General features: G+C 48.2%; 1 protein-coding gene across 2 annotated transcripts; it reads left to right on the forward strand.

Moving 5' to 3' along the window:
* The first annotated feature begins 683 nt into the window (after nucleotides 1-683).
* Nucleotides 684-14,645, forward strand: GPR83 (G protein-coupled receptor 83). 2 transcript variants are annotated; one of them, XR_009356830.1, is made up of 5 exons: nucleotides 684-1,723; nucleotides 5,977-6,102; nucleotides 8,485-8,618; nucleotides 11,886-12,959; nucleotides 13,216-14,645. XR_009356830.1 is itself a non-coding variant. In XM_059186303.1 (4 exons), the coding sequence occupies exons 1-4, from the start codon at nucleotides 1,340-1,342 to the stop codon at nucleotides 12,508-12,510; spliced, it is 1,269 nt and encodes a 422-aa protein (XP_059042286.1). In that variant the 5' UTR covers nucleotides 684-1,339; the 3' UTR covers nucleotides 12,511-14,645. The 2 variants fall into 2 exon arrangements, 1 of the variants encoding a protein (XP_059042286.1); XM_059186303.1 differs by having other exon boundaries at nucleotides 11,886-14,645.
* Nucleotides 14,646-23,180: the final 8,535 nt, after the last annotated feature.

The raw sequence follows: 23,180 nt of genomic DNA on the forward strand, positions 1-23,180 counted from the left end.
TCAAGGGTCTCTGAAAACCCCACAAGTGGGAAAAGGAAAAAGCTTTTTTTTCTTTTAAAGATTTTATTTAATTTTTTGAGAGCGAGAGAGGGAGAGAGAGCAAGCACAAGCAGGGCTGGGGGTAGGGGACCGAGGGAGAAGCAGACTCCCCGCTGAGCAGTGAGCCTGAAGCCATTGCTGGGCTGAATCCCAGGACCCTGGGATCATGACCTGAGCTGAAGGCAGACGTTTAATCGACGGAGCCACCCAGGAGCTCTAGAAAGCTTTTCACCAACAGCAGAAAAGTTAAATTTACTTGCCCAGGATCTCATAGCTAGGAAGTGACAGAGCTGTGATTTGATCCTGACTCCCCGGGTTGTCATGGGTGGGGGCCGGGTTGTCATGACTGGGAGAGACTACTCAGTGGGAATGAAAACGGGTGAGCAAGGTACCAGGATTTCCTGTGGAGTAGGCAGAGAACAGAAACATGGGTAATACACCCCTTCCTCAAGCTTCAAAAGCTTCTCCGGCCACCCGGGGCACGCAGCTACTTATCTCCTTTGATTCTTTGATCCTGTCAGCAGATTGTTCCGCTTTGAAGAGTTTCCTTGGAAAAACCTACACACACACACACACACACACGCACGCCCGCCCACCACCACCCCCACTGTCTTAAGACCCGCAGGAAACAAAACCTAGGAAGCCCTCCAGCAAATCTGAAGTCTGGTGGGTGCAGGGGTTTGGAGAAGCCCTCCCCTCCATTGCCTTACACGCCTTGTTCCTTAAAAACAGCCGGACCCAGGGATCCCCCGCAGTGTGGAAACCGTGCCCGGGCTGACGCTCTGAGGGCACAGGCGTTGCGCATCCCCATCTCCGCACGGGGGGCCGCCCGGAGCCCGCACACCAGGCTTGACAGGCTGCGCGCCCCAAGGGTCAGGCACCCCCACGGGGGCGGCTGCCACCCGCCTGCCCGCTGGGGCGGGATGGCGGGGCTGGGGCGGGATGGCGGGGCGAGTGTGACTTAGGGACAGAGCCCCGGAAGCCGGGCGGAGTTGTACTCCCGGCGTGGGAGCGGGCGGAGCGCGGCGCGCCAAAAGCGAGCGGGCGAGCGCGCGCGGGGAGAAAGCCTTGGGAGTCCCGCGGGGTTGCATTCCCGAAGGGGCCGCCGGCCGGGCGGGCGGAGCGGGCGCGCGTCTCCGCCGGAGCGGGAGCGGGAGCGGGAGCCGGGGCAGGAGCCGGAGCCGCGGCGCGGCGCTGCGCAGAGCGGGAGAAGTGCGGCCAGCGTTGGAGCGCAGCCGGCGCCCTCCCCTCCCGGCGGGCGTGGGCGCGGCGCGGGCTCGGGTGCCGGGGCTCCCGCACGATGGGCGCGCGCGGGGTGCTGCTCTGCCTGCTCCCGCTGGTGCGAGCCGCCGAGCGCCCCGAGGGCCGGGCCGACGAGCCGGGCCTGGAGGCGGCCCTGGCGGTGCCCAACGCCTCGCACTTCTTCTGGGGCAACTACACCTTCTCCGACTGGCAGAACTTTGTGGGCCGGAGGCGCTACGGGGCCGAGTCCCAGAACCCCACGGTGAAAGCCCTGCTCATCGTGGCTTACTCCTTCATCATCGTCTTCTCGCTCTTCGGCAACGTCCTGGTCTGTCATGTCATCTTCAAGAACCAGCGAATGCACTCGGCCACCAGCCTCTTCATCGTCAACCTGGCGGTCGCCGACATCATGATCACGCTGCTCAACACGCCCTTCACCTTGGTGAGGCCCCGGCCCCCGCTTGGCCCCCGCCCGTCCCACATGCCCGGCGCCCCACTCCCCTCGGTCCTTCCAGTTTTCCTCCGGTTGCCCCGCGTCTGGCCCGAGGCGCCCTGGTGGGGGGGGGGGGGCACGGGCTGCGCCTCTCCAGCTCCTTCCCTTTTGGCTTCCTCGCTGAAGTCTGAACTCAGTCCTGTCTCGCAGACTTTTGTCCCTGTCCTCTGACTCTTTGTGTCTTCATCTTTTTCCCTCCCGGTGGTGACGGTCTCGATCTTCCCTTTCCCACTCTTCCTGTCCTTCTCCGTGGTTTTGTTTTTCTGTCTTCCCTCCCGCTCTCTCTTCTGTCTGTCTCCTCACCTTCTGAGCTCGAGCTTCTGCAGCTGGGGGCACCAGGGTCAGTGACTGGAGTGTCTGCAGTCACCCCAGAGCGAATGACCACTTCCTGTTTAATAGCACTGGCCTTGGGCCTATTGGATATCAAGCGGTAAATCGAAGCTCCTGGAAGTGTTGGCAGAGATGACTAAGGCCCCCCCCCCCCCATCCCCAAAGTTCCAGCCCATTCAATGTCCCGCTGCCACCCTCGGGTGCTGCTTTGTGCCACAGCTGCAACAGCAAACAATTGCAAATTGTTAATGGACACTTAAGTGCATTTTCCTAGACCACTTATTTAAATTGCGTCTCTCTTTTGTGGTTTGACAATGAGGCTGTTTCAGAAGTGTGTTGGGGAAGAGATGAGAATGAGGTGGGCTTGGGTCCCATGGCCGGGCTGGGGGTACTTGCACGTGGGTGGTAGATGAACACCCCCCACCCTCCACCCTTACACTAAGGCACTGGCTGTTTGGCATGAACTGTGTCCTTCCCGTTTCTCCGGGACTTGGGACTCGGGAGTGTGGTGCTCTTGGGTGGTTTGGGATTGTGAGGGCTAGGACCACGCAGTCTAATGACAGTTATCCCTTAGGTTTCTGCTGCATGAGTCACGTTTTTGTTTTTTGCTTTTTTTTTTTCCGCTTCATGGAATAACCTTGTTATTATTGGTATTTTGACCAAAGCAGACTCTGTCTCTCTCCCTCCCTGTCTGTTTCTCACACTCATACTCAACCAGAAATAATAGACAAGCCAAAGGAAGAGGGTGAACTCCCACCTGTGTGAAAATCCTTCCAAACCTCACAGTTTTTTCCTTTTTTTTTCTCTTAAAGATTTTATTTATTTATTTGACAGAGATCACAAGTAGGCAGAGAGGCAGGCAGAGAGAGAGGAGGAAGCAGGCTCCCCGCTGAGCAGAGAGCCCGATGTGGGGCTCGATCCCAAGACCCTGGGATCATGACCTGAGTCGAAGGCAGAGGCTTTAACCCACTGAGCCACCAGGTGCCCCCAAACCTCACATTTTAATACTACATTCTTTCTTTTGTCCTCACTTATGAGAAAATTGCGTTTTGCCGGTGAGGAAACTAAGGCACAGATAGAGGTTCAGTCCCTTGTCCAAGGTCACTTAGCTAGTTTTTGGCAAAAGGCATGATAAGAATTACTTTTCTGACTCAAGTCCAGAGGTCTGTCCACTAAGCCACTGAACCCGGGGGTGGCAGGTGAAGGGGTGGGGGTGTTCTTGGACTATGTTAAGTTCCCACTACTCCAAACCATGGACTTTTCCTGCTTGCTAGCCAGCTGATATCTAACTGTTTCCTGGCTACTCGGAATCCTCTTGTCACCAGCCAAGGACAAAAGGGCTCCAAATACCACCCCCACCCCAATCCCGAATCCCCTGTTACCTTGAAGCACAAGAGTGTATGAAAGGGCTGGGGGGAGGGTCTTCTAAGGTAAGGCATCCTGTCTTCCAGCTAGTTGGTGACAATGTTCTTCGTCTCTGGTCTCCTTTCCTGTCCACTTGACACACGACAGTGAGCATGACGTTTAGCTCTGGTCATCGAAAGAAAAGCAAACAGTTACTTACAATTCCGGTGGCAGAGGCATGCATAGAATGTGGTAGAGCCTGGAGGAGAGAATCATTGGTTCTGTCCTGCCAGAGTCCCAGGAGAGGGTCACAGGAGACTGTACAAAGAATGTGACATTTCAAAGCGGCCTGGAAGGGCCGGAGTTTCCCAGGTCGAGGCGAAGGCTCCACGCAGACAGAGGGACCGGGAGACCAAAGGCGAAGTGTGTCAAAGCTCATTTTGTGTTGAGGGGATGTTGAGTGGCTCTTGATGGGGTTGGGGGGCAGCAGGATAGAGTGCCGTAGGGGGTGCATGGGGAGCTGGAGACAAGTGGAGGTGGGCCAGGAAGGCTGGGACGAGCTTGTGAAGGGGCCTGGGTACTCCAGAGGCATCTGGCTCTGTCCTGAAGGCCAGGATGAGGAGAAGCGGGAAGGTGACAGTAATCGGATTTTTAGTTGGGAAAATACCATCAGCAGTATGAAGCCTGAATCACGAGCAGCCAAGATCGGAGGACAGGGGAAGCCTTTAGGAGGCTGGAAACGGTCCAGGGGAGAAATGGTGGGTCACGTCACGAGGACCACGGCCTTGGGACTGGAGAAGACGAGATGATCTGAAAGCCATGCAAGGCAGCCCCTGTTGGCTCTGTAATGTCTTGAAGGTGGGAGGTGAGAAGCAGGAATCGCTGGTGATGTCTGGCCCCATAATGTTCACGGACGGCTCAAAAGCCTCATATGGCTGCTGGCTCCCAGACCCACAGAGAGTAAATCTTTGGTCTGCTGTCTTAATGTCACGATCTGGCCATACGCGTGGTCCCTCGCGACTCTTCCACACACTCCCGCCAAACCATCCTACTGTTTATTCCTCAAACAGGGCCTGGGATTTCTGACTCAGGGCCAAGCCTTTGTTCTTACTACTATAGGAACAAAGACTATTTATTCCTTTTTTCTTTTGTTTTCTTTCTTTCTTTCTTTTTTTTTTTTTTTTTTAAAGATTCCTTATTTATTTATTGGACAGAGAGAGACGCAGCAAGAGAGGGAACACAAGCAGGGGGAGTGGGAGAGGGAGAAGCAGGCTTCCCACCGAACAGGAACCTCGACGCGGGGCTCAATCCTGGACCCTGGGATCATGACCTGAGCCAAAGGTAGACGCTTAACCGACTGAGCCACCCAGGCGCCCAAGACTACTTACTCTTTAAAGGTCATCTCAAGTGTCTCATGTCTTAACGGGAGTAGTTGCTGTGTTGAGTGCTTCCTCTGTACAAAGCACTGCTCTACCTATTCTCCACGTGCTCTTTCCTGTTCGATTTTCACAACAGCTTTAGCCCATTTTACTGATGAGGACAGTAAAGCCCATAGAGCCTAAGAGCTTTGCCCCAGGTGACAGTCGTAGAGGCGAATACTCTGCTGTAAATCAGTTGATGGTATCCTTCCTGTCCAACTGACTTGCTCTGTTATTTACTCTATCGTGTTTCCCATCAGCCTCAGCCCCCTCCCACCCCGCCTTGTGGCCCTCTCTCCGGGCCTTCTCTGACACTGAATACTTCCCTTCTCGCATCCTGAGATACTGGGTCCTCTCCCCAGACTTGTTCAGAATCAGTGCCTGAGCTTTCTCGGGCATCGGTCAGGAGCGGCTGGAGCACTCAGGGAGGGAGCCGGCAGCTGTGGGTGATGTGGGATGAGGCCTCGGTCTGCTCCTAGGGCTCCACACCGGCCTGGAGCTTGTCTTCTCCCCAGCCTGCCTGCCGCTCTCCAGGCCCCTCAGTCCCTTTCCCAGATGGACTTGCAGGTTTGCTTAGTCAACATTAGAGAGCACAGTCCCCACGCTCTGTTGTGATTTTTCCTATGTGTGTCCCCTATTAAGTCTGAACTCCCGCGGGCCAAGAATGGATTTTATTATTACCAGAAAAATAGCTACTGTTTCTTTCTAATAATATCTTTCTACTGATCTGCCAGACACGGTGTTCCACCCTTTATAGACCTTCTGAAACCTTAATCCTTACAATAAGCCTACAAATAAGGAAACTGAGGTTCAGAGAGATGGTATCCCTCGGCCCAGGCCACACATCTAGAGACCAGTGGAGGCGGCAAGTCCAAATCCAAAGCCCACGGATTCCCACACTCTCCCGGCCCCTACCAGGGGGCGGCCCCAGCAACGTGATCAGGTTTCCCTGAATCGAATGATTGGAAATCAGTCCTGCCAGAGGAAATCGTGTGTGACCCACAGCTGAGGAGAATGCAGTGGAAGAGACCTCCTGAGGGAAGCTCCTCAGAGGCCACAGGGGCTGGGTGTCAGGCTCAAGGCCTCTGACCTCTGTGGGCTGGTTTCCAGGTCCGCTTTGTGAACAGCACCTGGGTGTTCGGGAAAGGCATGTGCCACGTCAGCCGCTTCGCCCAGTACTGCTCCCTGCATGTCTCCGCACTGACGTTGACGGCCATCGCCGTTGACCGCCACCAGGTGAGGGCACCTACCCCTGACCCCCTGTCCGTCCCCATCAGGCTTCTCTTCTCAGGGAACTGCAGGGTCCAACACAGTGTTCTAGCACATGTTTCAGCATGCGGAGTTGTCTCATTGATCAGTTTGAGCACCCAGGCTAGGCATTTTAAAACGCGTGTGCTAAGTGCTACGAGAAAATCATTACTCCCAGTTTGTTGTTCCAGCAAAGGCTTCAGAAATTAATGAGCTTGTCTTGGGCGTAGAAAAGCCAACCTGAAAATCACACATGAAAAGAGATTGGCAAATCACGGCAGGGTAGAGTCAAGGGAGATGGCTGTTTCTTGGCCCCCTTATCGAGGAGGAAGCTAGAATATCCAGGTGGCAGGAACGGGCCTCGGGGTAGGGCAGGAAGGCCCTGCTCGCTGTCCTGCCCCATCAGACGCACGTGGTGGATTTGGCAAAGGAAACCAAAGAGGGCCTGGGGATGCCCATCCTGGAGGAGGACGCCTCTGTGGCAAGGACCTCCCACACGCTGACTCAGTCGGTCCATGTGGAATTGAGGTCTGTGTGGAATTGAGGAGAAAGTGCGTGCCAAGCTTTCCCAAGATCACCTAACTGGTGACTGATGAAGCTAGGATTAGCACTGAGGTCTGTCTGGCTTCAAGCCTCTGCTCTGATCACTAGACCACCCTGCTCTGAGAAAGCCGAGGGGCACCTACAAGGCCTATACCATAAGGGCCACCGGACAGAGAGAGGGTAGAATTTATTGTGAGTAGCTCCAAGAGACGCAAACAAAGACCAAGGGAGAGGAGGCTTCAAAGACGCAGATTCAAAGATACAGCTCAGTGTGAGAAAGAATTTTCTCATAGAACAGAGCTGCCTGGGACGGTAATGAGTTTCATTTCACTGGCACTTTTAAACAAGGGACAGATGACACTTGAAAGGGATGGTTTAGCAGACATTCATCATTGGGAGGGAACTGGGCCGGGCAAACAGATTTCTTCAGCCCTGAAAGTCCGTCATTTTGGCGTTTCTATTGCAGACGCTTTGGGCAATGTCTGAAAAGCTGGCATACAAATATTTTTCTGGCATACAAATATATTTGCCCTTCTTAACCTTCTCCCTGAATTCAACAAGAGGGATTCTGGGTCGCCCTTACCTGGCCTGTGCTTACCCCCATCTTAACATGGCTGAGTGACCCTTGGGCCAAAGATGGGTCGGTCTGAGGAGCACAGGGATAAGTCTTGCCCACATTGATCACGATGCTGTGTTATAAACCCCCCAAATGGGGACTCGTCCCAAAGCCAGTGAAATCTTCAAGTGATGTCCAGGGCCTCTGACCCAGCCTCTCACTTCTCTCAGCAACTTGAACAAGGAGGGAGCGTGAGGGGCGAAGAGGGCAGCCTCCAGAAGGGGGCTGTGCAGAGCCGCTTCTAAAGCCTGCGACTTCCTCCCATTAAACCTAGAAAAAAAAAACTGGAGAAAAATTTGGGGAGACACAGCCAGAATGTCCACTGTGTCACTCTATATGACCTCTCCCCCCAACCCTGGATTCGCCTGTCTCAGGGTGCCTTTTGTAAGAAAGAGAATGCTCCTGCTCTTAGAAGACGAGGATGCGATGAAATTTCAAGTCTTGACCTAAAGGTTTAAGGAGAATGGATTGTCACGTTGTGGCAATTCCAGGACGCTTTTCAGCCCAAAGTCTGCAATCCAGGCTTTACTATAGGCGTGGGAAAGCTGGACCCCACTGCAGCTTTAACAACAAATGCAGTAATTTAAATAAATAAAATTTTAAAAAGATTTTATTTATTTATTTGACAGACAGAGATCACAAGCAGGCAGAGAGGCAGGCAGAGAGAGAGGAGGAAGCAGGCTCCTGCTGAGCAGAGAGCCTGATGCGGGGCTCCATCCCAGGACCCTGGGATCATGACTCAAGCCGAAGGCAGAGGCTTAACCCACTGAGCCACCCAGGTGCCCCAATAAACAAATAATTTCATCACCAGTATTGTGAATGCCCAGATAAACATCCATGCAGCTTCCCATGAGGTCAGCGCCCTCCGTGACCTAAAGGGTCCTGGGGGAGGGGCAGGGCACGATCCCAAGGCAGAGGCCGACCACGGCTTGTCCTTCTCCTGGCCTTGTGGGTGTCATGCAAGCAGACTTCCTACCCCACCCCTGCCCCGCCCCCTCCTTCTGCCACATAGGATGGCAAGACGGCTCTGAGCTGCTTGGAGTCTCTGAGTCCAGACGACTCACTGGAGGGGGGCCAAGGGGGTGGCGTGGTCCAGGGGTGCTCCTTTATAAATCGGACCTGCCTGCCTTAGAGAGACACGGCAGTTGCGTCATCAGGATTGTGTCTGCTTCTGCATTTCTTCGGCTGGTGACACAATGCTTGTTTTCCAGGTCATCATGCATCCGTTGAAACCCCGGATCTCCATCACAAAAGGGGTCATCTACATCACGGTCATCTGGACCATGGCAACATTCTTTTCACTCCCACACGCCATCTGCCAGAAATTATTTACCTTCAAGTACAGGTGAGTTGGCTAGTAAGGAGCAGCCCGTGGGTGCCGAGGACTTCGACAGGGAAATCTGAGCATCCCCACTCCGGCCCTGACCTCAGTACCTGCTGCACCCAGCTGGTCCCTCTGTCTGTCTCCTGTCCTCTTGCTTCTGAGTGGGGGTGGGGGGGGCCGATAACCACGACTCTCTGTGGCATCCCTTTCTCTCTTTCTCCTCTCTTCCTCTCAACCACTTCGGCTCCTCCTTGTTCTCTACCCAGTTTGTCTGCAAGGTCAAGGCAGTGGCGAACAGCTTCTGTCACTGGGAACGCTTACCCACACAATCACACAGACCAAGATGCAAAATTCTAAATTGGCGGTGTTTGTTTATTTATTTATTTTTTAAGATTTTATTTATTTATTTGACAGAGTGACACAGCATGAGCGGGAACATAAGCTAGGGCAAGCGGGAGAGAGAGAAGCAGGCTCCCCCTGAGCAGGGAACCCAGCGCAGGGCTCAACCCAGGACCTTGGGATCATGACCTGAGCCGAAGGCAGATGCTTAAGGACGGAGCCACCCAGGCACCCCTAAAATGGTGATGTTTAAATGCCCTCACCCGACCTGCAAACAGAACGTGCTGTGTCCGTGTGTCTGAGGCAGGAAGCTCCACTTCCCTCTGCCTCCTTTTCAGGCTTCTTGGTCAATCATATCCTCTCACAGAATGAGAATTTCTTTCAAAGCACTTCATTTTTAAAAAATTTAAACACTTGTGTGTGGTTCTAGTTCACTGAAGGTGCTGCCCCCAGCTGGACTGTAAGGTTGGGGAGAGTTGGCCCCATTTTTGATTCTGCTACCTTGGTGTCCCCTAGCCCCTAACTTACTGTCTCCACGTAACAGGCTCTCAGTACGTAATCACTTACTTACTGAATAAATGAGTGAGTAAATGAATGAGCTTCAAGCGATTTTCATCAGTTCATAGTTGTTTTCAATGAGGTTCCTTAGAAACAGACCCTGTGATGATACAGATTGATTATAAGGAAGTGCTCCCAGGGGTCATGGCTGAGGGAGAGGGGATGCAGGATAGCAAGTGGAGGGAGACCAAGGGAAGGTGCAATTTGGGGGTAGAGGGTTGTTGGGGGTAGCTACAGCCAGCTTCACCGGATCTCTAGAGCAAAGATAGCACAGAGTTTGTTCAGCCTTGAAGCAAGGGAGCTGGGCTTTCATATTCCAGGCTTCCCTGGGGAAAATGGAAACTTCCAGCCCCTTCTGGCTCTTAGGGGGTCTGTAGGAAATGGTTTCAGTGGCCCGAGGCTAGGCACCTACAAGATCACAGGGTTGTCCGGGGGCTAGCGTCCTGGCGCTGCAGACCTGTGCCTGGGATCTGAGAGGATCTAGGGGCACAGTGCTAGTGTCCCACAGTCGCCACGCACTACTCCTCCTGAGGTGTGCACTTAGAAACATACATTTTGGTGACACAGGCAGGGTCAAGAGACTAAGTCTGAAGGCTGGTTACAGCTACAGCGGACACTTGAGCAACACTTGTTCGAACGGTATGGATCGACTTCTATGTGGATTTTTGCCACTGATAGTCTAGCACTAGAAAGGTGTTTTTTTCTTTCTCCTGATTTTAAATATTTTAATTCTAAATATTTTATTTACTTCTTTGTCATAGAGAGAGCACAAGTGGGGGAGCTACAGAGGCAGAGGGAGAAGCAGGCTCCCCACTGAGCAGGGAGTCCAATGCGGGACTCGATCCCAGGACACTGGGATCATGACCTGAGCTGAAGGCAGACGCTTTAACCCACTGAGCCACTCAGTTGGTTAAAATCCTTCTTGTTTTAATAACATTTTCTTTTCCTTACTTTATTGGAAGAATACAGTTAATAAATACACAAAATAATGTGTTAATCAATTGTTTATGTTTTCAGTATGGCTTCCAGTCAATAGTAGGTGATTGGTAGTTAAATTGGGGGGAAGTCAAAACTCAGCCATGGATTTTCAGCTGTGCAGGGGTCAGTACCCCTAACCTCTCTGTTGCTCAAGGGTGAGCCGTAATTTATACAGGCTCCCTCCCCAAATTCTATGATACTGAAATGAATCATATACCCAAATCCCCTAGCACTCGGACTCCCATCCGCCCTCACCCAGGGGGACCTGGGTTTTTTTGTTTGGTTTTTTTCCCCTGCTAACAGAAGCAAAGAGAATTCTCTGTCAGCAATGAGGGCCACCAGCACCTAGGACAAGAGCACTGAGCCACAGGATGGGAGGAGAAAACAGCCATTTTGAGTTTAGACCTTTTGTAGTATGACAACTCCGTTCACACCCACAATTGGGACGTTTAGATTAGGACACGGGGTTAGGATACCCACCACAAGTTCCTGCCTTATTTTTCCTGGGTCACCTTCTAAAGGGACCCCTTCGAGTGAACCCCGCCGCAGCCCCCTTCCTCACAAGAGGTGCTTGTGACCTGCTTTCTATCGCGTGCTTGCTGGTGACCCGGACAGAGGACTGCCCTTCCCGGTGCCTCCGTTCTGGGCTTTGTAAGCAACAGATCTCGTGGCGTGGCTTCCTACGAGTGAGGGTATTGAAACCGCGCCTTCCGTCAAAAGGGCCCCGCGGTTTTCACTTCCCCGAGGCGGGAGTTCGGATGCCGAGGGAGGTACTTGCCCGCCCTGCGTGGGTGCCTCGCGCCTCCTCATTCAGCAGGTCAGAACCTGCGGAGCCCTAACACACGAACTCTGGGGGTTCCTCAAGAGGACCAGGTGCATTCCATAGAAAAGACATACTTGTTATATGAATGGCTGAAGGTATGTTAGTTCGGGCTCTGCGACTCCCGTTCTTAAGACCCATCATTTCTTTGCCCTCCTCCTTAATTCCCCTCTGGAATGGGAGTAGGTCATAAACTGGGGAGTTCCAGGATTTCCTGAGCACGTTGTACTCTCAGGGTGAGTTAGTTCTAAGATGAGGAACGCCAGTGTTGTATCCATTCATTGAACAAATATTTACTGGGTCTCTGTAGTAGGCCTATTCAAGAGTAATACAAGGTTAAGAGGCACAGACAGAGCAGGTGTTCTCCTTATCCTTCTAGAACTCCCAGTCTAGTGGGAGAGCCAGAAATGTGCCAGATAATTATGCTGTAGCAAAAGCGCTCTAAGAGATGGGCTGGGAGCCCAGGGGAGGAAGGCCGGTGCTTCTTGGGATGAAGCCTTTCCACGCTAATGGCGCACCTTCCTCTTCCTTTCTCCGTCTCTGCCTCTCCCTGTTTCTATGTCTCTGTCTCTCCCTGTCCCCCCTGTCACCAGTGAGAACATCGTCCGCTCCCTGTGCCTGCCAGACTTCCCTGAGCCAGCTGACCTCTTCTGGAAGTACCTGGACTTGGCCACCTTCATCCTGCTGTACATCCTCCCCCTCCTCATCATCTCTGTGGCCTACGCCCGAGTGGCCAAGAAGCTGTGGTTGTGCAACACCATTGGGGATGTGACCACGGAGCAATACCTGGCCCTTCGGCGTAAGAAGAAGAAGACCATCAAGATGCTGATGCTGGTGGTGGTCCTCTTTGCTCTCTGCTGGTTCCCCCTCAACTGCTATGTCCTCCTCCTGTCCAGCAAGGTCATCCACACCAACAATGCCCTCTACTTCGCCTTCCACTGGTTTGCCATGAGCAGCACTTGCTACAATCCCTTCATCTACTGCTGGCTCAATGAGAACTTCAGGGTCGAGCTGAAGGCATTACTGAGCATGTGCCAAAGGCTGCCCAAGCCTCAGGAGGAGAGGCCACCCTCCCCAGTTGCTTCTTTCAGGGTGGCTTGGACAGAGAAGAGTGATGGCCGGAGGGCTCCACTGGCCAATAACTTCTTGCCCTCCTCCCAACTCCAGTCTGGGAAGACAGATCTGTCTGCTGTAGAGCCCATCGTGGCAGTGAGTTAGAGGGAGGTGGGAAGGGCAGGGAGAGGGCAAGCTGTCCCCAGCTGAGGTTGGCAAAGGGCCTGAGGATGGAGCCTGGAAAAATGCCTGTCCCCTCACACATGACCTTCACAGTGCTAGAAACAAGGCCCCACAGAAGCCATGGGACCCTGGATTTCCTAGGAAATGCTGTTTAGCCTCCTACCCCATTTGACGTAAAAACTAAAAGGCGACTACAAATCAGACATGTGTTTATGAATTCCTGTCTAAGAAATGCTGCGAGGCATATCACCTTCGTTCCTTCAGCCAGGGAACCCAGGACAGCTTCAGCCCACATGAGGGCTGAGTCAGTTGGCTGCCTAACAACCCTCCGACCGCCGAATGTTCATAAAGGACACCTGAGTCATACTTGGGGTGTGGCTGGCCCAGATGCACAGAACTCTACTCAAACAACATTCATTGGCCATTGAAAGGTGAGTGAGCCACAGCTGATGTGGAGGGTTTTTGGGCCTCACTTTCTGAAGTCCTGGGCCAGGATGAATCTCAGTATATAGTGGCTGGCTGGACAAATGACAAGAAAGGACCAACTAGGGCCCTTAAAGAGGAATTACTGAGTTCTCTTAAAGAAGGATTATTATTAAAACTTGGGAAAATTTAGAAGAGCACAAAGAAGAAAACAAAAGTCACCCCTTTCTGCATTTTGTTAATATGCTATGGATTTATTTACAGCTTTTCCCTTTGCATGTGTGTGTGCGCATGCCCTCCCTTCCATCCTGAATTACACTTTTCCACGTAGACACAAGCAAGCAACAGGGCATAACAGAGAACTTCCGAGCCTCTCTCCCAAGGGTAGTGTCCACAAGAAGAATTGGAAGAAGAGGTGGGAGAGGAACCCAAGAGTAAGGCTGTCGTGGAGCCAACAGACTGCCGCCTTCTTGTAGCCAGTGGTGGGAAAGGTCTGGATGAAGTTCTCAGAAGGCAGCCATCATGATGAGCCGGGAAACAAAACTCATTGAGGAGGCATAATGCCTTCCATCTTGCACTCACATGGAACAAGAAGTGGTAAAACGTTGCCCTGATTTTACAGGAGATGATGGAGCAGTCTCTCTAACATTCCAGAAATAATTGCTCTTAGACACTTCAAATCCTCCCAAGCTGTCTAGACAGGCCACTTCTCTGTGTTGTCTGAATAATAAATACTGCTTCTTCATGCCAGTTCCCCCAAAACGACTCACTTGTCAACATCACCCTGGTGGCTCCCATGTCACCTTCAGAAACCTGTGACATTGTGATAGTCCTTAATGACTCAACATGCCAGAGAAATCTCATTCCAGAGACTGAGTGTTTTCATCACATTCAGTCTGGTCCTGAGTGACTCACTGTGTCACCAGAAGACACAGGCAGAATAGAACTTAATTCACCCACCCTAAACAATTGCCACTCTTACACTGGCTTTAGGTTTCTTCCTAGCACCAGATGGATCTCGAAATCAAACACGGATATGGAGCTGAGTGGAGAAGTGAGGTTTGGGGAGAAGGACTTTGTCCAGGTTTCACTTCAATCTCTTGACTGTTCATTGAAACTGAACTTGGTCATATTATCTGCTTTCCTATAATTAACCATGGGGGTTCATTATCCTACTCTCTCTATTTATGGGAATGTTTGAAATGTTTGACTTTCATGGAACAGATTGGCTTCTAAGCCCATAGGGTTCCCAAGATGGATTTTTCAGGCCAAATGGCTTCCAGGTCTGTGCCTACTGTCTCTGTGGTGTCAAGAAGTAGCCTATGGTTTCATCTTAATGCTGCCATGGAAATTCTTTGAACCAGAAAGAAAACAGAATTACACAGAGTTTGTCCTGCACTGGAATCATGGGGAAAGCATTACTTTTCCTCCTTGTGAAGGCATCTAGAAATACTGCCAAATCAGAGGAGACCCTTCTCTGTGGGGGAAGACCCACACATAGCCCACTAGGTCTGGGTCTCCAAGACAGTACCTTGTCTTCCCCATTCCCCTTGTTCTCTGTGTGCCTCAGAGCCAAAAGCAGTTTGTATTTGTGAATGTGAAAGTTGTTAAACTTGAGTCTTTCCGATGTTTCATAATGTGTACTTTACTGTGGATGTTCCAGTCTCAATAAAATATATTTTGGATGCATGGACTATGCTTCTTGGACTTCTTATTAAACCACAGTTGGTAACCTTTAAAATGGAGGTTCATTGGATCACAAAGAGAGCATGAAGACCATCTGCCCACACCCCTGCGTGCTATAACTGAGGAAGCACAGACATGTGTTGGCTAGGGTCAATAGCCAGCTGGAAACCTCTAATCTCAGTCTAGTGCTTCTTCTATTGAACTGGCTGCCAAATCCCCTCTTCTGTGATTATGGAACTGTGCTGAGTACCCAGGACTCCACCCATGAGTCCTTAGTGGTTCAGGAAGAAGTAGAGCTGCCGCTGAAGCCTTGGGATTGGTTCTCCAACTCAGAGTGTGCAGTGGATGCCACACTCCCATGTTGACCAGGATTTCTGCCCCACTGGGCCCAGGGTCCCTTGTCCTACCAGGTAAGCTGGGGAGGGGTCTTTGTAGTAGCTGTAGTTACTCTGATGCCACCCAGAGCCCAGGAAATCAGTGTCACATAATTTCATGGAAGGTTGCCTATAGGGATAATTTACGGAGCCAAGGGGAATACTTGAAAGAAAAATGAAAAGCATAGGAAAAGGAGAAGGGAAGTAAGATTTGCTGACACCAAATATGAAGATACCATGGTAATGCTTCTCAGCTCATGATCTCATTCGCCCTCACAGCAGTCCTCCAGGTTGGGTGTTCTCATTTCTACATTGTGGTTGAGACTGAGGCTCAGCTATAGACCACAGAGCAAAATTGAGTAAATGCTACCTTCTTGGAAATTAGGTTTTGAGAAGGCAGGTAGAAAAAGAATCTTGATTTGTTTTTAATCAACATTTGACAAATTTCTTCAATTGTGAGACACTTTTAGGGTAAAACCTGTTAACTATCCTAAAAGGAAGTGCTTGAGTTACTTGCTCGGGAAATGCTTGATTAAGTGGACCCTAGAGCCCTCACAGCTCCATGGCCAATGAGTCCATTGCTCTAGTACAGTAGAACTCAATTCTGGTTAGAAACATCTTCCAAATAGACCATAAGTGACTTTCAGATTGCTGGTGCATGCTGGTGCATGCTGACCATGGTGGGTTGCCAAGGCAAACAGTTGTCTTTTAGGCAGCCTAGGCGTTGGGGTCCTCAGAGGGCACAGGCAGAGCTCAACTCAACCTCACTGCTCCAGACTGGTGTGACATGCATGCCTCCAGGGCCCTCTGTGCTGCTGTCCAAGGTACAGGCTCTAGGATAATAGGAGGCAACACGAGAGTGTCTGGGGCCAGGGGCAAATCTGGAAGACGGCAGGGACACATCAACTGGGGAAGCAAACCTGTCTTGGAGTGTTGCCTGCAGGTGGTAGAAGATGCTCGCAGTGCTGAGATCAGCCCATTAGCATCTTGCTTTGGCATCTCTGTGTACCGCCCCCTCCATTCTCTTTCATTTAAAGGAGTAGCTAAAGAGGGAACAAATAAGGTACGTGCAATGCTAGATGGCACTTAAATAATATTCTAATAGTATCTAGTGTGAGAAAGCCCTGCAGTTCACTCTCCTTTCTGAGATTTTGTAGTCTCTCTTGCTGAGAATAAATATTTGCTGCTTTATGGGTACAGAGTGGTTGATGTTAATAGTTCCTTCTATCCTCCTGTTTCTAGCCTAGGAGGAACCTTATCCTCAGAGTGGTCATGAATTTAAAGTGCCCAGATTAAATGTGAGGAAAGCAAAGGAATCATGAACACAACATTTAGGATATTGGTTACTTGAGATGGAAGAGAAGATATATGGATTCGCACGTAGGGTGATGGGGTTATAAATAGTTGTCAAGGTTCTAGCTTTTCTTTGGGGCAGCGTTAAGAGTGAGCCATAAACCAAGGATTATGATTAATTCAATTCTGTGCCTCTGTAGTCTATAAACAAACAGTAAACCAATAAAAATGGAGATCTAGAGGTCCAAGCCTTTATTTTTCTTCCCTGTATCTTTCTAATCAAGTTACGTCTATGTCTGTGTTATTAAAACACGCAAACAGAGTTCACTTCCAAGACAAATAGGGTATGACAATTATATTTCCTTTTTACAAACAACCTTGCTCTTCTGGAGTTAAAACTCCCTCTTTTTTTAGTTTTTTATGTCACGATCACTAATTCCTTCTCAGTTTTTCAGAAGAGTTAAAACCCCTTTGTGACCTGACCACACACATGGAGTGTCTGCCATCGCTTCTCCCCCACACCTCCTAGGCTGTCAGCTGCTTCTTCCTGGGCTCACGGAGTTTTCTGCTTCCAGAGCACCTGCTTTCCCAGGATCCCCCTTCTCCTTTACCCAGTTGCTAGGTCTGTGAGTTTCCTAGATCCCTGTCTTCCTCTTTTTTAAAAAAATTTACTCTTTTATTTTGGAAGTCCACATTCTCTAGCAGTTGCTCAAGAAAAGGTACATGTAAACAAACTGAATTTTGAAGACATTTCTATTAATTTTCTATGGCTGCCATAACAAATTACCACAGTCTTAGTGGCTTAAGCAACACAAATTTATTATCTTACACTTCTGTAGATGGGTCAGAATCTGACACATTTCTCCTGGGGCTAAAGTTAAGGTGTCTTCAGGGTTGCATTCCTTTCTGTAGGCTCTGGGTTGGCTCTATTCCCATGTCTTTTCCAGCTTATAGAGACCACCCACATTCTTTAGATCATGGACTGCTTTGTCCATGTTAAAAGCCAGCAACATGGGTGACATCACTCTGAACTTCTGAAGTCACATATCCTTCTCTGTTCTTCTGCCCATCCCCCCCCCCCTTTTTAAAAGATTTTATTTATTTATTTATGAGAGAGAGAGACCCTGAGAGGGGAGAGGTCAGAGAGAGAGAGACAGACTCCCCGCTGAGCAGGGAGCCTGATGTGGGACTCAATCCTGGGACTCCAGGATCACGACCTGAGTGGAAGGCAGCTGCCCAACCAACTGAACGACCCAGGAACCCCAATCCCCTCCACTTTTCAAAGGTGATTACAAGGATGTAATTTGTAAACCTTTGTGATTACATTGTATCCACCTGAATAATCCAGGATAATCTTCCTATTTTAAAAATGGTGACTAGCAACCATAATTCCATCTGCAACCTTAATTCTCCTTTGCCTGAGTGTGTTCATAGGTTCTGGGGGTCAGGACGTGGGAGGCCATTATTCTGCCTACAAGCACTGCGCATCTATTTTTTAGCACTTCTTCTGAGAAATTGAATGCTTTTCTGATTGCTAGTCCAGTGTATGTGACCTGATGATCTATTTTAGGTAGAGGTTAAGCAGGTGAGCTGAATGGCTAGAATAAAAATCATTACCTCTGCACCTATGAATTATGTAATATTGGCACCTACCTCAGTGATTCCTTCAGGGAGATGATGTTGCTTTTGGCTTGTATTTTCACTGGGAGGAAGTGCTTCCAGGGGCTTCCATTAATACCACCATAACGGAGCTCCTGTGTATATTCTGTTGGTTGCTAAGTATTCCAACTCTATATTTAGGAACTCAGGAATTAGCCACAGAATAGACCCACGGACCCCAGATGAGTGAGACACAAGTCAAAATTCCGTTTATCATTTGACCTCTAAAAGTTCTTGCTGTCACCTATGGGCCACAGTGACTATTTCCATCTCTAAGAACTGGTGTGAACTAAAAACCAGTCCAGTCATTCCCAAATTGGTCATTCCATAAGCCCCTTTGGAGAAGCTGATTGGGAGAACTATAGCACTTACAGTGATATTGTTACAGTCTTTTCTTTTTTCAAGAGATTCATGATCTGTACAGTAACTCAGGTATGGAAATTAAATGAGGGGCTCTGGATTTCAGATGTGGTGGCTAAAGTTAGGTCTCCATTTGCCAGACCTACAGCTGTTTTTTTGTTTTGTTATACAAATCGAGTAGTACCTTAGTAGAGTGGCCTTCTACTTATTCCAGGTCCCTGTGATAATTTAGTCGCTGTGAAGTTCCTGTGGGCCACATCACTGACGAATGAGCTGACCCTGCTGGTTGCCATAGTAACCCTACCCTCTGTGCCATTAGAGGTGAGTACTACTACTTGGCTTCTGCCCCCCTCAGAATCCAGGCCCATCAACCTTACTCACACTAGGAAGTCCATTTTAAAGACAGTATCCTCACATTCATTTTTGATGCATGGAAAAGATCCACTCAAACACTTTCCCATATGTCTGCATTTCTCTCACTAGTGTGTGTCTTTATGCCCTGGAAAGGTCTGGGCTTTCTGAGAGGATATATTTAAGGGTGAATGCATGGGTCATACCTAATAAATCCACTGCACTATTCCTATTTCTTTTTATTTACATTGCTTATTTTATTTTATTTTATATATATTTTATTTTATAATATTTTATATTTCATATATAATAGCATAGACCAGTACTGAGCCCAGAAGCAATAGAAACCTAGCAGATCATTAAATTATAAAATTATTATTCCTTATTAAACTAGTTAAAACCATTCTTAAGACCCCAAATAGCTAAAATAATCTTGAAAAAAAGAAGAACAAAGTTGGAGGTTTTACATTTCCTGATTTCAAAACTTATTATAAACCTATGGTGATCAAAACAGTGTGATACTGGCAAAAAGACAACCATAAAGACCAATGGAATAGAAGAGAAAGCCCAGAAATAAACCCTCCCATATATGGCCAGATGATTTACAACCAGGGTGTAGAGACCAATGGGGAAAAGGAGACTTTTTAATAAATGATGGTAGGCAAACTGGATATCCATATGCAAAGAATGAAGTTGGACCCTTACCTCACACTGTATATAAAAATGAATGCAAAATGAATAAAAAACCTAAATATAAGAGCAAAACCCATAAAACTCTTAGAAAAAATGCTGCGGCCACTGAAGCTTTGCTTTCAATATGCTTTTTATTCCTAGTGACCTTGGTGGATCATTTAAGAGACTGCTCAACCAAAACAGGCCATAGAACATCTGTGCCTCCTCCTGTAATGCTAACCCAATCCCCACTGCCTTCAAACCCTATGAAAAAAGATAACTTATTCCAGATCCCCATTTCTTTGAAAGTCTATAGCCTGCCACCAGTTCTGGAGCAAAGTCTTTACTAATCAATGTCCTTTATAGAGAAAACAGAACCCACTCTAGCTAGCTTAAGTGCAATTTTCACAGCATATCACAGAGATAAGATCTTCAGGAACACTAGGGAACCTGGTTGGGATGTTTTAAAAGTGGAAGCGCAGCAGCCAAGAGACATGCTCAATTACTCCATGGGACAATGCTAGAAGAAACCCACTGATGCAACTGACCATAATTCACCACCCAGCATTGTAGAATCTCTGCTACAGCTGCCACAAATCAACGAAATGCCTCAAGCTCAGTATTCCTGAGAGGAACCCTTTGACATTCACTCAGCTTACTGGTCTACCCAAGTCTACTGACGTCGACTTCACACAGCTCACTTCTGTGACAGTGTCTGCCAGAATCTTGGCCACATAAAGATTGCTAGTTGCAAGTCACGGAACATGCAAAATTCTAAAGCATTCCAGGCATGGAATTTAAGGCATGACAGGGCCTTGGGAAGTCACTGCAGAGCCGTTGAAAGAGTACAGGTAGTCAACCCAGACATAGTCACTTCAAAGGAAGGGTTATCTGGCTCTGTGCCTCAGAAATGCTGTTTACATTTTTAGACCTTATCCACTCAAAGCAATTTTACAGCAAGAGGCCTGATTTTCCTTCTGGGGGAAGCTGGAACCTCTTCTTTCTCTTGTTATACAAAGTTTTGCTGAAGTGCTTTTCCCACCTAATTTTATGTTTTATTAAATGTCCCTACCTCTGCTGGGTCCTAAGGCATTTGTTAGACCATCACTTCTGGAACTCTCATTCCTTTCTGTTGATCCAAGATGTAGAAAATGTTTCTTTTTATATCAAACTCTTACCCTGCAGCCATACTAAATCAGTAATTCGTTCTAGTAGACTTTTTTCATAGATTTTTTAGGATCGTCTATGTATATGATCATGACATTGACAAATAAAGACATTATTTACATGACTCATCATTTTCTCATCTTCTTATACTAACTAGATTTTCTTCCATCATAGTGAATAGATGTGTTGGGCATGGACTGTAGATATTATATTTTTCAGTTTAAAATTTTTTTTTAAGATTTTATTTTTTTTTGACAGAGATCACAAGTAAGCAGAGAGGCAGGCAGAGAGAGAGAGAGAGAGAGGAGGAAGCAGGCTCTCTGTGGAGCAGAGAGCCCGATGCAGGGCTCAATCCCAGGACCCTGAGACCATGACCTAAGCCGAAAGCAGAGGCTTTAACCCACTGAGCCACCCACGTGCCCCCAGTTTTAAAATTTTTAATTGGTTCCAGATTAGGCCCTTCTAGTAAGTGTGTAGTGGTAACGCATTTTTGTTTGACCTTGTATTCCCCTGTTGACAAATGAGGAGAAGCATCTTTTCATATGCTTATTTGCTACCTGTATATCTTCTTTGAGGAGGTATCTGTTGAGGTATTTGTCCCATTTTTCCATTGGGTTGTTTCTTTTCTTAGCATTACATTTTCAGAGTCTTTTTGTAACCAGATGTGTCTTTTTCAAATATTTTCTCCCAGTTTGTGGCTTGTCTTCTCATTCTCCTAACATTATCTTTCACAGAACAGAAATTGTTTTAAATAATTTTGTCCCATTTTATAATTTTTTTTTTTAAGATTTTATTTATTTATTTCACAGAGAGAGATCACAAGTAGACAGAGAGGCAGAGAGGCAGGCAGAGAGAGAGAGAGAGGGAAGCAGGCTCCCTGCTGAGCAGAGAACCCAATGTGGGACTCGATCCCAGGACCCCGAGATCATGACCTGAGCAGAAGGCAGCGGCTTAACCCACTGAGCCACCCAGGCACCCCTGTCCCATTTTATAACTTTTATCTTCAAAAGCAATTGCCTAAACTTTTTATGCCACCATTACAGAAGACTTATCCTTCCCCTATTTATTTTTTATAATTTTCATTTCTTTGCTGAGATTATCACTCTGTTCATTCATAATGAGTGTATTTTCCTGTAAAATATTTGAGTAGTTCCAACAGTGGCCGATTTAAATACGTTTCTTGTCTGTTGAGTGCAACTTCTAGGTCATCTCAGAATTGGTTTCTATTGCCTGATTTTTCTTTAGAGAATGGGTCACATATTTCTGTTTATTTGCATGTTTAGTGATTTTTTTTTGATTGATTAATTGATGATTGATTGATGGTTTGATTGATTGATGATGATTTTGATTGAATGATTGATGATGATTATTATGGTGTGTTGAACAGAGTCTGGATCTTATGTTTCCCTGAAGGGTTTTGTTTCTCTTATTTTGGTCTAGCAGGCAGTAGCCTTGATATCCCCTGTGGTGACCTGCAGAAAAAATCTCTTCTCAACCCTCTCAGTGTCCACCTGCTGCTTATTAGCTGGGCTTTGCTGGCCTTCCCCACCACATGCATGGTTTAGTGATCTACCAAGGATTTTGGCTCAGTTTACATTAAGGTTTTGTTTTTTTTAAATGCAATGAATGCAATGCATTTTCTTTTTTCTTTTCTTTTTTTTTTTTTTTAAGATTTTATTTATTTATTTGACAGAGAGAGATCATAAGTAGGCAGAGAGGCAGGCAGAGAGAGAGAGGAGGGAGCAGGCTCCCTGCTGAGCAGAGAGCCCGATACAGGACTCGATCCCAGGACCCTGAGATCATGACTTGAGCCGAAGGCAGCGGCTTAACCCACTGAGCCACCCAGGCGCCCTACATTAAGGTTTTATGTTTCACTCCTTCTGTAGCTCCTTCTCCTCTTCAATTTCTACCCATAACCTTCCAGTCATTCTGCAAGTTCTGAACTTTGTCTTACGCTATCTCAAGGAGGAAGGTTCTGGCTTTCTGCTACCCTGAGCTTCATGCTTATTGAGGAATTTCTACAGACAAAAAGCCTCTGACTCCCAAATCACACCAGTTGTCATTGTATTTCAAGGGTAGGCTCTTCCCCATTTCTACTTGCTTTTTGTCCCTCTCTGATGCCTTTGTACAATTGCTTTAGAAATATTTTTCCAGATTTTTAGCTAATAATACAAAAAGATTAATCTGGCTTAGATTTCCTGTTATTCCCACTCTGCATGGGTTTGTAAGGTTGTTTTCAGCTTAGGCTTTCCAAACTCCATGTATGGTGTGAATTTGGCTCCACATCCAAGCATAGAGCTGGCTTAGATTTCCAATTTCTTCTGAGTAACTTTATTTTCCACCCTTAATCCAGAATGAGTGGGAAGTTGCCTTTTCACTTCCCCTGGCCTCTCCATGTCCTAGTTCTGTTTCCACTGTTTAGTCTGAGAGCACAGCACTCACAGGCTGCCAGCTTCAGGCAGGAAATTCTGGCCCCGACCCTAGTATAACCTCAGCATCTAAGATGTGTAGTTAATCCTGATATTCTCACGGGCAGTTCTGATACCAACTCCTACTCACCAGTTTAGCTTTCAGTTTAGTCCTCATTTATGGAATTTGGATTTTTCCATTTCTTCGTTTTGAACAATACTGCTAGGTGTTTGTAGTGGGTAGAGAGCACCCTACAGC

This window comes from Mustela lutreola, chromosome 1, assembly GCF_030435805.1.
Source record: "Mustela lutreola isolate mMusLut2 chromosome 1, mMusLut2.pri, whole genome shotgun sequence".
In the NCBI taxonomy this organism is placed as follows: Eukaryota; Metazoa; Chordata; class Mammalia; order Carnivora; family Mustelidae; genus Mustela; species Mustela lutreola.